Raw genomic sequence first — 15,903 nt, 5'->3', positions numbered from 1 at the left:
AATACACCTGGCACAGTTGAGTGCCCTCCCTCGACATTGATCATAGTGCTGTAACAGCATCACGTATTAGAGAAACGTTTACCTAGCGTATGGAAAAATCACATCGTACGTCAACCCTTAAGTAGCCTATCACCCTATCGTAAATAACTTATGATAGCGTATCACAACATTCACATACTTCGAGGCATACGTTACTACTATATGTTATAGTGTGGCAGTGCTATAACGACATCGTAAACACTCCGTTCATAACGATTATGTCTTCTTTCGTACTGCTATTAATCCATTTGCACGTCGAACTAATTGTGTCCCTCCGACTTTGTAAATTTTCCATACAATAATATTGCCGCTGACACATCACCTTATGAAGTTACTTCCTGTCATTGTAGTTTTACGCAATATTATTTTCGTGCGATTGCACGGGAAATATGGTCTTCTATAAGTCACGTTAAATATCACATGAATGGTCATACCGTACATCTACTCTTTATATAAAAAATAATCGAAAAGGTCCATTATAATCTTGCCCATGTAAGTCGCACTTGTATTTGGCACTTTTCGAAAAGCAAGTAATTTTAAATTGTTGGGAATATTGGCGCGAGTCTAAAACTATACTACGGCGGAAAAAAACCCATATGATCCTTGTGCAACCAGTGTATCCCCGCCATAAAATTGTATTACTTCTACACGAATAGCTATAGCAATGTCGGATTGCTTGCACAGCTTAAGCGGTTATGCAATTTATAACAATATCAAGCTAAAAATTAACCCAACTATCCTTTATAATGCCACGGACAAATGTATTGTTTACGTCCGTGAAGAAACGAACGTTATACAGCTATGTTTAAAATAAAGCAAAATATGTAGAAGCAAAGCGATTCTACACCGAAGATGATCTACCAAGAAAAAGCAAGCCTTTATTATAATTATTTTTTAAAATTGTAATGGTATTTCAATAAGGTCGGTTTTATCATTCATTTCGGATAAAATCACATTCCAAATTGTTCACACGCGGTCAACAACAATCTAAAGTATCACAATGATCTGAAGTATGAATAGAAGTTAGAACCCCTAATGTCCATCGTCTAATAAGGCATGCAACTAGAAGCGTATTCAATAAATATACTTCTTAACCTTTTAAATGTACCTTTTGCAATAATATATATGTTTTGCTACCAAAAAAATACATGTGTTTAACCATTTAGCGGTTGAGACTGCGTAAGGCAATATGTTATGCCCATGCTTTTTTCCCCACAAGAACACTTTCCAATATTATGTAATATATCTTACTGTAATTTTAACTCCCTTGCTTGTATGATACATGTATATGAGCATACTGGTTGAGTTATTTAACCCGAACAGTTTATAAATACCGAACACCTGTTAAATCACGCGTTTGTTTACCTCGATCGATAATTCGAAGATCTAGATCGATACAGACGCTTGCCTTAGCAACGACTGCGAAGTTTCGCCAAGTTTAGGTGAGTATTGTCCTTATAAATCCATGTCAAATTCCTAAGCAGCTTAAATGTAAATATGTAGCACGCGGGGGAATGACGTCACAGACCGCGTGCACAATTTTGAGGCCCGACTTTTGTTTCAAATAGAGAACTGTAACCGTTATAGATGTTGACACATTTGCGTTGCCAACGATGCTACTACATTGTTAGTTTTCTTCAATCTTATGCAAACACCAAATATTTGCTTTATTTATTTTTTTATGCGTTTTGTAAATTATCACGTAATTGCCCAATGATATATATTTTAAATCGCACTGTTATAATTGTCATTGGAAAGGATTTTTTTAAAGAATGTTTTGAAGCAAGCATTATTCATGCCAAATTTGAAGTTACTAACACCAAAACTCGCAAAGTTATCGTTAAAAGCTGTCAAAACTGTTCGGATTTAAAAACGCAACCAGTATGCAGTATCATACAGACAAGAAACGGAAGGATTACTTATCAAGTTTAATACATTCCGTGTCTGCTATTTCTTTTTCAGCTGCACTCTTACACCGACGTAAACAGATCGACAGTTTTTTGAATTTGTTGTCGCAGAATCAAATGAGTTTGGCATCAATGCTTTCAAATCAGTCATAAAAAATAATTCACAATATAATAGATCTCAATTGTTTGGAAACGGCCAACAAGTTTGTTTTTCTAAGAACGTTAGGCAACAACAAATTGATCACGTGTTCTACGGATTTTGCCAAAAAAATGTAGGAGCGAGCGAAAAAAAATTTTTTTTAATTTAAGGCAAATCAGAGGCGAGCGAATAACGAAAAGCAAAAAATAAAGATAATAAAAAATGTATATTTCTTACCAAAATTATCATACAACTATGTTAAGAAATGCTTTTTAATTGCAAAAAAGGTTCTCAGTTATAAATGAAAAGGTTTTGATTGTATCACATGAAAATCTGTCTTAATATTTAACAAATGGCAATAAGATCCAGTGCATTACTATTAACTTTCATTGCATCAGCAATTTAAATGTGGATATTATTGTAAAGACAGCATTCCTCACAGTAACGTACAATTATTCGAAGACCAAAGAACAATTTCTTATTGCATTCATTCCGTACTAATCTAACTTACTATCACAAAAAATATTTAGGCAAGTAAAAGTAATTCATCATTTGAGCATTTCTAAACATTGGGTCAGGTCTAAATTTAAACCTCTTGAATCACACGATAAAATTGTAGTGACATTGACATGGCAGAATATCGAAAAATGTTAATAACACAGATAACATTTCTAAAAAAACACTGTGAATTGAATTGTGGGACAATATAATTGAAGCAGTAGCAAACAAATCTGCAAATGTGGCACTGGTCATTATATTAAGTGCAGTTGTTGGATTAAAGATGTTTCCATTTCAAGACCTCGCCTTGGCCACGAACCAATGGCTTGAAAAGGAATAACATGACTGCCTCCATAGCTTCAATGCCTTTAAGAAACAGGCCACTTTATCACTAATTGATCAAAGGAATTAATTGCGATAATGCACCAGTCAATTGTAACCACGGCCCCCAGGTCCGGGGAATAGCGGGACTTTGACTTTCGGTCAAGCCAAGCCCGGGAAAAGTCCCCAACGAACTGCTCGTGAAACCCCCGCAAATGCCCACGCAGGTAAGGCCCATTTCACGCTATATTTGGCTGGAAGACAAAACCATCGCATTCACTCGGCACTGCGGTACCTGGAAGGTAAAAACACGGCCCATTTCCCCGGCTATCCCCGGTATACCCCTGGACCTGGGGGGGGGGGGGCGTGGCTACAATTGACTGGTGCATAAGAACAGAGAATTTACAAAAAATAAAACAGTCATTATACTTATAAAAGGTTTTATTTTCTGATTTTATTGATGTTATTTTAATACTGTATGTGTAAATACAGACTCTATCTAAAACATTACCAAGTCCCCTTTTTTATCTGTTTATAACACTTTTGAGTATATGAATACTAAGAAATGCATTTTAGAAAAAAAAAAAAAATAACTAACGAAAACATGTTCAGTAGTTGTAAGTCGTGTGTCCGGCGTTTATTTGAATAGAAGTTTTGCACTCAAAATCTGATTTAGTTATAATTAAGCACTAAATTTTAAGTACAAAACAATGAATTGCTTAAAACACACATATATAATTATTGCCTTCGACGCTGGAAACTGCTGTTGTTTGCTGAATACTATAATCCATCGACTATGACACTGATTTTCACTTAAAACGTGTATTTTACATTACGAAAACTGATTTAATAAACTGAAAATTAATACCGGAAACGATGCGTCCTGCAAAATATGCCCGACAAAAAAGACAAATATCGGCTGTTTTGCGGTTACCCAGACCTGATTTTGTCCTGACACGAGGAAAGTTTGCTCGCGAAGAATGTAAAGCATGGAGATACCTTAAAAAAACAGACGAAGTCGACGTTGCAGGTTTAAATTTTAAGTAAAAGAAATTCAGAAAATAGGGGAAATTCAGAAGTATACAAAACAATAATTCGCGCGGCCAAATAATACGTGCGGGCGCAAAAAAAAAAATTATATATATATATATATTTTTTAATTTTAGGTGCGGCAAATCAGACGAACAAATGATCAATTTGTTGCGGCCTAAGCCATAAAACAAAACTTTTGTAATAAGAAAACAACTGCCATCTGACATTAAATCACCAATCTTAGATCACTCGGTGTCGACATTTGCACATAAATCCGCCAATTTCAAGACAAAAAATAAAATGTTATCAAAATGGCCACTTTGTTTGAATGCAGCTTTAGTACATTGATTGATGGTAGTGATCAATACAAACATGTTTCCCTGAAACATGATCAACACTATGGAAAATACAAGTGTAAAGTGTAGCTTATTTTTCTTAACAAACCAATAATTTTGATATTTAGCCATGAGGCCTTTTCAGTTTTAAATCCATCAGTACTAGTTTCAACAATCTTTTAAGAATACTACCTATTAAAGATATAAGAAATCAGATCTATCATTGTATGTGATAAATGCCCCATTACACCACCTTCTAGTAATAGAACACCCATTGATCATAAGAAGGCAGCATTTAAATCAATGCTCCTATATATGTTATATCATATCATATGCTACAGGAATAATGCAAGTTTGACTTCTCTAGAAATACCAAACTTCAGACAGAGTGATTGTTATTTAGCCCTTACCACCATATTGTGAGGTTATCAAAAACAAGCTAATGATGGTGTATCATATCTATATTTATTAATTAAAACCTCACTACAATGCTTACACAATTAATAGCAACATTTATTTTTTCATGTCTAATAGCTTATGGAAGTGATAAAATTACAAACATGGGTTATGACTAAATTAATATTTCTGTCTTAAACGTACGCTTGAATATTGCAAACATACAAGACATTAAGCAGCATACATGTTAACTGATCTCAATTGAATGCCTTGCATACATTGATACTAAGATTTCTCGTATTCATTTACATACTGTTTTTTAAACATGATTTATGAATTATTTTTCTAATTATTTTGTTTGAAATAACATCATGTTAGGAATATGGGTGAAAATATAAATCAGAAAATGTAAGAATAGCGAGATCTTTAGTGAATACACACATTCCTGCTTATGAATATTGTAAAAAGAAACAAAACTCTTTAATGAAACATGACATAGGTTTCTCATTATATAACAATCAATCAGTTGACATACAAATGGCCACTCTCAAGAGCGTCATTAAACTATTCTTTCAATACCTATCTGATCTACATAACTTTTGGAACCTCATTTAAGTATAATTACTTATTACATACCAAACTCTGTAGATCAAGATCAATACCTACTTAGTATGATCCTTTTAAGGTTTTCAATCCACAAACAAGCTAGTCATTTTAAAGAGCGATTGGCCTATATGATAAAGTGTAAAACCTGGTGACGCAATATACCTTTGAAAGTATGTGCCTGCTTATAACTAATATGTAAAATACTTAACCAAAATTACAGATACATTTCTTGCAGATTTTATTTTTGTTCTTTATTTCAATTGAGATTTGGTTTATGTTTAGACTTTCGGCTACTGAGCTTGTTTCTACAATTTTCATATAAATAATAAAATGGCTTATATTGGATCTTTCGAGGCCCACAAAGCGTGTATTACATGACTTATTGTCTTTCTAAATATTCAACTCTTTCAAATAAAACCCAAATAATAAGGTCATATGCATCTAACTTTCGCATACTGTAGAATCAGATACCTTATACAAATGTGTTACATATCCCAGGATGATTCGATCCTTGATTCTAGAAAGTTAGAAATTACTCACAATTTATAATCAATGCAATCAAATAAAATCAGAACAGTCTTATAAATAATACCACCACAATTTGTTGATAATATTGAACAGTAATCACCAATAATATATTTCTTATAACAGATCCGGATATAGCATGACAATGAAATTGTTCATAACAGTTGACTTATATAGTTCGCTAACGATCACATATGTCGGACTGTGGACGCGATGGCTTGTCACTTCCCGCAGATTGCTGAGCATATGAGTAGCCACTTTACACGGATACGCTTCTCGAAACTACTCGCTCGCTATTTGAATGTGCATCACCTCCACTGGCACTATCTATGAAATTTAACAAAATGGACAATTATATTTACAAAATATATATGTATTTGATATGGTAAAAGCCCAATGACATTCATTTTTGTTGTATATGTTTGTGCTTATTTAATTAAATTTATAGGTATAGCGATTTGAAAAAATATGTCTATGATTTAAAGATAACAAATAAAAAACAGTCGAAAAAGATTGTCGCGTGAACATTGGAGCCACAGCGTTTTGTAATGCATTAAACGTTCCCAAACGCACATTTCGTTATGTTTCCAAGTAGTAAAAAATAAAAGTAAACTGTGAGTATGTTCTTTTGTTTTTCATTTGCGTGAAATGCAATGTAGGTCCATATAGGGAATGACCATTGGTTGTGATAAGTCCAAACCGTAAGAACCAAACTCCACCTATGATTATCAAATCGTTGCACAACTTGCTAGAGTGCAATATTGACAGCTACAAGACAACATGCATAGGGTTATTGTTGTTTTGTCTCTTTACAGGTTTTTAGAACGTCTTTTGCTGTACTGGATGCAAATGGCTCGATGTAATGAGCGCCGTTGTTCTTTTGAACGTGATTCCAGCAAAGATTGCAGGCTATGCAACAGATATATTCCCCAAAATGTCATGCTTACTAAGCGTTGAAAAACAAATGACTTTCATTTTGAATTGCTTGGCACCACAACGGAAGATTTGTCGGAGCATTGTTAATGCATAATAAAACGTTGTGGCTTTAAACTTCACCCGGTGCGTAGTCAGTTACGTTAAAGTCTGCGGCAAGTTGGCAATACAAACTACAGTACAGTAAAACTGCGGTCGTTCGAACAGGCGGTTGTTCGAAAACCGTCGGTCCCTCGAGGTCGGACGCTGCATCGAAACCGAAATAAGTCAATGAGTCGAACACAATAGCCGATCCCAATTACACAAATCATGCACAAAACCTTATGGCTCCCTCGAGGTTATAATTTCACACTTTTTCACGAACGCGTGTTCCAAAATAAGCAATCAATTGCAGGTGTTAAATTTTTTGCAAGCTGTTAAAAATGCAATGACAGTTGAAAGGAAATCTAATATGGTGTTAAAATTCGTTCATCACTGTTTACGCATGACCGCTGCTAGTTGATAAGCGCATTTGAAAAGATAATTATGAGTTTGAACAGTATCGCGAGACAGACAAGATGCGCCAATCATCAATCATGGATTTTGCGAAACTTAAATCTGATTAATGACATAATATGTACTGTCATATTTAAATGTTGCTTGATTAGCAAATTTGCTTTTTGTAAAAATAAACATAACTGTTTATTCATTTTTTTCCTTTTACGACAGCCTCTGAAAATATGAGCGACTTTCACAACGCAACATATAATCGGTGTCGTAGTAAACAGTCGGTTTGACAACTTCAAACTTAAAATACACTGAAATAAATTTCATAACAGACTGGAAAAATGAAACTCCGGTCGTTCGAAACAATGGTTCGATCGAGGTTTCAGCTCGGACCCTGGTGTCCTGGAGCGATCGCAGTTTTACTATGCAAATTCAAATTGTGTTTCATCGTGTCTATAATCAAATTTCATAATTGCCGCGGAACTTGTTAAACATTTTATTACTTTTGATTATTTTTTTTGGTTAATAGCTTGTTTAGTATTATGAAAAAAAATAATTAAAGAGCTCTAAATAAAACTGTAAGTATTTGTTTCAAAACGATCTCGCCGAACATTAATGAAATAAAATAAATATTACACCTACCAATATCCAACTTTTCATGGATTGTTATCGTTGTGCTAAATTTCGGCCTTTTGCTGCTCGGTTGCTCCATATCTGAAATATTATTCTGATAATTTATCTATAGGGTCGTAAACATGCTCCTTTCGAATGTCACATAACTACACTACGTCATTGTGTCTTACCAATATTAGAAAAACTACACTATGTCATTGTTCCCTACAAATCTTATACAACTACACTAGGTTATTGCTTTGTACGAATAAGATATACCTACACTATGCCATTGCGCCTTTACGAATGTTATATATTTGCACTATTTCATTGCTCCTTACAAATACAATATAACAACTTTGTGTCATTGATCCCTATTAAAGTTATATAACTATTTTATGTCATTGCACCTAATTAAAATTATATATCTACACTATGGAATTGCTCCTAACACGTGTTGTATTACTACAAAATGTCATTGCTCCTAACACGTGTTATATAACTACACAATGTCATTGCTCCTAACACGTGTTCTATAACTACAAAATGTCTTTGCTCCTAACACGTGTTGTATAACTACACAATGTCATTGCTCCTAACACGTGTTCTATAACTACACAATGTCATTGCTCCTAACACGTGTTCTATAACTACACAATGTCATTGCTCCTAACACGTGTTGTATTAACTACACAGTGTCATTGCTCTCAACGCGTGTTATATATCTACAAAATGATTTTGCTCCTAACACGTGTTGTATAACTACACAATGTCATTGCTCTTAACTCGTGTTGTATAACTACACCATGTCATTCCTCTTACCACTGTTATATAACTGAACTATGCTATTGCACCTTACCAATGTTACATAACTACAATATGTTATTGCTCTTTACGTATGTAATAAATCTACTTAAGAATATGTTATTGCTCTTTACGCATGTAATAAATCTACTTAAGAATATGTTATTGCTCCTTACGTATGCAATATATTTACTTAAGAATATGTCCTTGTTCCTAACCAATATTTAAAAACTACAATATGCCATTAATCCCTAGCAATATTATACAACTTCACTAAATCATTGTTTCTTATGAATGTGTTCTAACTTGTTTCTTTTTAATGTTATATAACAACACTATGTCATTGAAACTTGCGATTTTAATATTAAGTGGAAATGTGAAAGTGTCGACAGCGCAGACGTTTAAATTCACAATGTAAGCAATACATAGGGCAAGAAGACGAATGTTGATGCTAAGCGTCAAAGACGCGACTGAATGGGTTTTATTGAATATAATACGTGAACAATATCGATACCCAATTGGCTCAATAAAGTCATGTGACAATATATACAATTGTTAACATTCCGAATAATCACGGACATAGCCGAAATATGACGGTAAATCAACTTTCTAGATCGTAGTTACTCGGTCGTCTCCAGCATGCGTTAATTATTTAGACTGGTACCTTGCATTATCACCGATAAAATGATTGGTGTCGGGCGATTCGGCCGAGATATCTTTTCGGCCTGATCCTTTTCGGCCTACTTTTATTCATTAATGTTTGTTTTAAATCGTGTGAATTACGCGTTGAACTTTCATTTTATATCAGTTAAATTTAAATTGTGTTAATTTCGTTAATGAGACTTATATTTGTTAGTGACAGTGAAATCGTGTGAATTAAGCTTTGTACTTCTATTTTATATCACTTAAATTTAAAATAGTCAATAAATGTCGTGTTAAGGCACTTATATTTGTTATCAAATGCATAATTTAAATTATTATTCACAATATGCCCGTAAATTCTCACATGCTTATCTACTACCACAGCGTGTATATAAATCGTTTTCACAGAAAGTAAATTTCTAAAATATCGAATTCGTATGACTGGCGACCAGTCAATACAAATACACAGAGAATAACTTTTTTTAATTTCCTGTTTTAAACATTAGGCTTATTCGTTTTATATGACCTTTTGGAAGTTTAACACGCATCAAAATGGTTATTAACATCTAATTTTAAGCAAAGTTGAATAAGAGTTGATATCATTAACAAATCTTCTTTTTTTTCATAACTAAAATTTATCCGTATACACTTCCCCAATGACAATTACAAACATGTATCCCTATAGACGCGGCCTCCAGGCCGAGTCTAATAAATGTACAAAGGGATATAACGTTGCAAGAGGGGGTATAGATAATAGTTTCAATATCTGCGTTGTGCACATCTTTCAATGATAAAAGATGCATTCCTCCCGGTTACTTTCGAATTGATGATTCGGACTAACTCAGGGGATATAACGTTGCAACAATAGCATCAATAGTATTAGTGTTTGTTCTGTGCACAATATCAGAGTATCATCTTTATGTGTTATGCGTTTTAACTTGATTCCTCAAATAGTTATATTTTAAATTTAACTTTGAAACCAATACACGCCAGGTAATCATTGGAGCCATAACATTTTGTGTTACGCGGCAACCTTTTGTCAATAAAAAAGCCACAATTCTCACGAAAATCCAGATTTTTACGTTGTCAACACTAACGTCTAGCAAGTTATGCAAGTTCTAGACGATCAGATATTAAATTTTATTCAGAACTTTTACCTTTGGAACAACTCATGGCCATTCCTATATGGAATCACATTCTCCATTTTTTTTAAATTTAATCGTATAAACCTAATAAAATGAAAAATAAGAAATCATACTCACTGTTTACATCCATATTTCACTCATTGGCAATACAACGGAAGACGCGTTGGAGCATTTTCAACACATAACAAAATGTTATGGCTCCAATGATTACCCGGCGTGCAATAGGATGGCAATATACATAGTGCTGGAGTTGAATCGTTATTCAAAATTGCTTTAGTTTTGTAATTTAATTTCCACGGAGACTTTGACCTTCTTCAAAAAGATTTTGCAAAAAAAAACATTAGTCATTTTCTGCTTGTAAGATGTTAATGACACATTTAGTATTGATAGTAACAATGTTCACTCTATTTGCAACTAATATGCTTTCTTTCAAAGTTATCTCTATTTGTATTTTCATTTTCTTTAAAGTTTAAACGAGGTTTATCCAAAGCCTGAATATGTAACTAGTAAACGTAACTGAGGCCATTGATATATAACAGTGATACATTGAAAACTAGACACGAATGATTATTTTTGAAACAAGTGATGCAAAGTTATCCCAGTCCTTTTTACGTTAAGAGAAAACATCAGTTGTCGACTGCAAAATGCGTCAGCTTTAAAAATAAGGTATTCGGGTTCAGTGGTCTTTCTGTCACTAATATTTGCTGGATATTTGGAATGATAACAAATGTTTTTTGTGCTTCAAATAGCCCAGAATCACTTTGTTAGCGCGATCAAATGGATAACAAACTATAATGCACGTTTCATGAATTCAGGTTGATAAAAAATGAAGAAGTAAATACAAGTATCTTGATGCCGGTGTAACATTGAATTTTGACCCCGTTGAAAAGTGACCACATAGATCACTCTTTCGACGTTGAGAACTGACTCGGGGTCATTTTTCAACGTTGAGAATTGACCCTGCCAATAATTTAACATTAAGTTTTGATCGAAATAACGTCGAAAAGTGTTCAGTCGTTAATTTTTGATCACAAATGGGGTCATTTTTTAACAGGTGGAAAAAGTATATGTACGCATAAAGGCGTTTGCATGGACGGATCCAGACTACATTGCCGGGGGGTCAAACTCATCCTGAAATATTGACAACCAAAAGTGTTTCTTTCTCATTTATTTATGAACGAGAGAACAATATAATGTTTTACCGCGGATGTATGGTCTCTAATGCGTCCAATAAGGGAAACTTCCATATCGAAAGGGGTCCGATTTAAATTTGAGAGTGGGGGTTGGGGTGGGGGGCGGGTGGTCGTGAACATATTTAAAAAAGGAGGACATCAAGTTTTTTAAGTGTTGTTCGTTTTGGGGAAGATGGAAATTCGCCAGGAAATAATAAAACGACGGTAAGCATTCTAAGACAAACACGGTAACCAAGAATGTGGCATACGATTGACACAGTCATATTTAACAATGGGCGCAACGATCTGGCAGATAATATATACCCTCACGTATTTGGACCTAGTGCATGGCATGTGCAATACAAATCTGACTCTCTTTGATATGATTGTTGTTTTTTTGCATTGGTTTCAAGAATGTGTATAATATTATATTAATTTAACAACAGTGCATTGTAACAATATCAACAAATATCTTAAGCCCAGTCCGAGTTGGTTTGATATAGTTTAAATTTTTAGTTTTTCATATAAATATTGATCTACATTCAAGTAACTCACATGTTAAAAACACTTAAACGTTTTTTTGAATGTGACAATAAAAGTTTTAGGAAATTGATTGTTAAAAAATGACTTAAGATGTTTTATGAATCCCGGCTCAGTAGTACTCGACAAAAAATATCGAAGGCTCGATATTTAAGCAACTAAGACAGACTGATTGTCGCAGTTAATTATGAAATGAATTAATTGTTTCAAATTTGTAGAAAAAATAACTAGACCAGTATGATCAATGATTGGAAGACTGTATTAAGACTCTAGCTACAACAAATCCGGTCCAAACAAAAAACAAAGTCTATAGATTTATGTCAACATTGTGTTAATGTTGACATTAATCTATAGTCTTTGTTTTTCGTTTGGACCGGATATGTTGCAGCTAGAGTCTTAATACAGTCTTGTTTTAAAGCGGTTTATTTTAACATATGTTACATGCCGAGTCGGATGTCAAATCAAATATTGTAAATGGTTAAGCAATTTCGACATTTTCTTATGCAATGATTTATATTTGCAATACGAACTAAAGCAAGTTAAACTACCTTAAATCAATATCTGTTTTTCCAGGATTACTGATATGACCTTCTTCCGGATTAGGTTCATTTTTGTCCATTTTGACAGAGTCTGAAAAGTGTACCAGTAAATTATGATTAACATATGATATCTAATTTAATTGCATTATTATGTGTTACTTATTTGACTTAAATGATAAAATACAACATATTATTTGTGTACAGTTAAAACGGTAGCCTTTATAAATGGGTTTTTCAATAAATATCTACGTTGCTACAAATCCTCTAGTAAAAAGCGCCAAAATATCGCTAATATTTTTTGTTTGCATTCGGCACTGTGGAAGTTCATTGAAGGACTACGTACGTAAGAAAACATGAACGTAGGTTTGCTATTAATTAAAGCTGGAGAACTTAATGCGACATATTTTTTTAAGAATTTTTAGAATCGTTCTGACTACGAGGTTCCACTATGCCCAGATTTGTCAAAAACTCTTTGCATTTATGAAAGTATATCGATTTGAAGTTACTGTGTTTAAAGCGCTTGAAAGGAAGTTTGAACTATGTCTATGCTTTAAAATCCAAATGTTTAATAATCAATCAAACACGCACATTTTTGTCAAGGAAAACGTTCCTATAATGACAAAACCTCTTCAATACATTATGTATTATATATCAAGCGAAAATCAGAATACCTAGTGAAAGCGAAGTTGCATCAGGAAGGTTTTTGGCTTTCTACCATTGCTGCCGTTGTTAGAGATAATTAAGCTTAATATGGTCTAAACATATTTATGATTAATCTGCAACTGTGAGATTACACTGAAAGTATGAACTTTCTTCTATGACCAAACAGCACACCATCGTTTTCAATATTTATAACGTTTAAACGATATAGAAACACATTAATTATGCCAGTTATTAGGCACACTTTTGTGTGCAATCCGTATTGAGTATTCTATCTGTGGAGCAACTATTTCTGTATTTAAGGTTGTGTCCCAATACCAAACATCGCGCGTCATACTTCAGTACTATAGTTTTGAAAGTTAATTTCTTATCCTTTTACATGATTTCTGCTTTAAATAAATCAGCAATTATCACGGATAAGATCAATGTTAAACATATTGAGTAGAAGGCTCCGCAGTTCGGGGAATAACATTATCTATCTATCTATTATTTCATTCAAGAATTGTTAACAGAGTAGTTCATTTAATTTAATATAACGTTATAGTTATGTATTCTCATGACTATCTCACGTCATTTATAGAAAGACCCGACCGTAACTAGAGGCAGTTTATCAAATTACGACACAAACATTCCGGATATAATCAATCACTTCAAATCCGTTTTAAACGCAAAATTGGAACACTAATGACATTAAACGTATTATAAATTAACACTCTTTAACATGTTCATTGAATATTATCGGGGCCTGCTGACACATTGCAAAAAACAACAAGATAAACAATTTTCAATTTACATGTTCATTTTTATGTGATGATTCCCGATCTGACCATATCCGAAAATGTTGCTTTCATTGGGAAATTGTCGCCATTTGCCGAAAGACAGTTCATTTAAGGAATGAGAGTTATTGTGTTAATGTTCACTTAATTGATTTCCAATACCTTTTTTAAATAAATTGCGATGCATCCAGTCAACGTGCCGAATGACTATTTAGCGCATAAAACTACCCGTATAGAAATTATTAGCACGCCACCTTCTGGTTATAATATCGAAAAGAAGGACAACAACGTTCTTCTTATTCATACATTCAAACGTATAAAAATAATTGTTGACGTCCCGCTTTCCCCATAATTCCAAGGTGTGCGCTATTTTTAGCGCCAATTTCATTGTTTAGCGCGCCGTCAGCCGAGCGGTTATTGTTTATAGTTTTTATTTGTTTAAATACGATTCAATATTGTGCACATTTGAAACAAGTTATTTCAAATCATTCAAGCGTTTCAAGAGACAGGGAGCAGATACGATATGTGACGGTCAGGCGGATGGACGGACGGACAATTCGAGCAAAAACAATATGCGACGATGCCTTAAGAAAGGGTTACATGGTCGGTAATTTCAATTTCGAGAAAAACGTGTTTAAAGTTTTGTAAATTAATTTAACTGACTTGTACTATTATTATTCACCGTTTCATCGCTCAATTGTTTAAACCTGAAGTAAAAAAATGTTAAAACTGCATCAATAAAATATTCATCGTGTCCGACAACGATCAGAAAAAAAGGTACAGACGAGCCTGAGCACATACGTTATTTCAGGTGTTAATTGTCAAACAAGAAACTTTGCAAAACGATTATTGTCTACAATTACAGCTTTTCGTGGATGTGGAATGTTTACTGGTAGGTTTCATTTGCAAATGTGCAGTTATTTTAATGCAATTATGAGCTTTGTATAGTTTAGATCATCAGAAGAGATGTTTCAAAAGAAATCAAGTCGGTATCAACAAACTGAGCTTCACGACGAAACGAATGGCAAAGGGCTTAATTCAAACAAAAGTCTCTTAGATCACAGGCCCAGAAAATACTTTCTCCAGAAATTGAATGAAAACAACGTTCTTGTAAACCAGATTACGCATGACACAATAACATTGCATACATAAACAACTATGGCCACATAAAGCAATATCAAAAACAGGAAATATCCAACATCAGTACTCCAGTAACGATACCCCGTCTACTTCCATGCAAAATGCTCAGTCCACGCAGTTCGACAGAGCATCGTTTTAAAATGAGCTCGTTTAATAGATTCGATACAAAAAACACTCATTTGAGATCCTTTATATACTAAATGTTTCAAGAAAGCAAGTGTAATGTTTTTTGGATGACACAGAGTTGTCAGGGAAGGGAGCAGACACAGATGCGAGCTTGGTGCAACACTACTTCAAGTACCATGATCTTGGAGAAAAAAAGGGCGGAAGTTCTGGTCAAGTAAAATACCTTTTACGTTGATAGTATAGACATATTGCAATTATAGAGCTGTGGTTTTCGATGTTCATGGAATACCGATCCATACTTTAACATGTGATGGAAATTAAATTCATGAACAGATGTTACCTTTTTGATATATATTTATTATTTTATTATTTCATAATATACAAGGTAACACAGGATAATGGTGGTGTGAAAATTTTCTCTCTAAGTTTTTCACTTATTACATGGGAAATAAATGGACTTACGTGACAATTTTTATATAGATATGTTTTTTAGAAGTCAGGCTTTGTGAATATGAAAAATTAAATTAAAA

At 33.7% G+C, this 15,903-nt stretch overlaps 1 protein-coding gene across 4 annotated transcripts in view; it reads right to left on the bottom strand.

The window, feature by feature from the left end:
• Positions 1-4,717: 4,717 nt before the first annotated feature.
• Positions 4,718-15,903, bottom strand: part of LOC128238284 (uncharacterized) — an 88,435-nt gene continuing 77,249 nt past the window's right edge. For 2 of the 4 annotated variants that reach the window (XM_052954027.1, XM_052954029.1), the window contains 3 exons: positions 12,681-12,762; positions 7,860-7,931; positions 4,718-6,125 (listed from right to left, as the gene is read on the bottom strand). In XM_052954027.1, coding sequence (XP_052809987.1) covers positions 7,895-7,931; positions 12,681-12,762 — 119 coding nt within the window. In that variant the 3' untranslated portion in view covers positions 4,718-6,125; positions 7,860-7,894. The remainder of the gene's footprint in view (positions 6,126-7,859; positions 7,932-12,680; positions 12,763-15,903) is intronic. The other 2 variants (XM_052954026.1, XM_052954028.1) reach the window with 1 other exon arrangement.

Source organism: Mya arenaria, chromosome 6, assembly GCF_026914265.1.
Source record: "Mya arenaria isolate MELC-2E11 chromosome 6, ASM2691426v1".
NCBI lineage: Eukaryota > Metazoa > Mollusca > Bivalvia > Myida > Myidae > Mya > Mya arenaria.
Note: the sequence above shows the minus strand (reverse complement) of the source record. Positions and strands in the feature narration are given on the sequence as shown.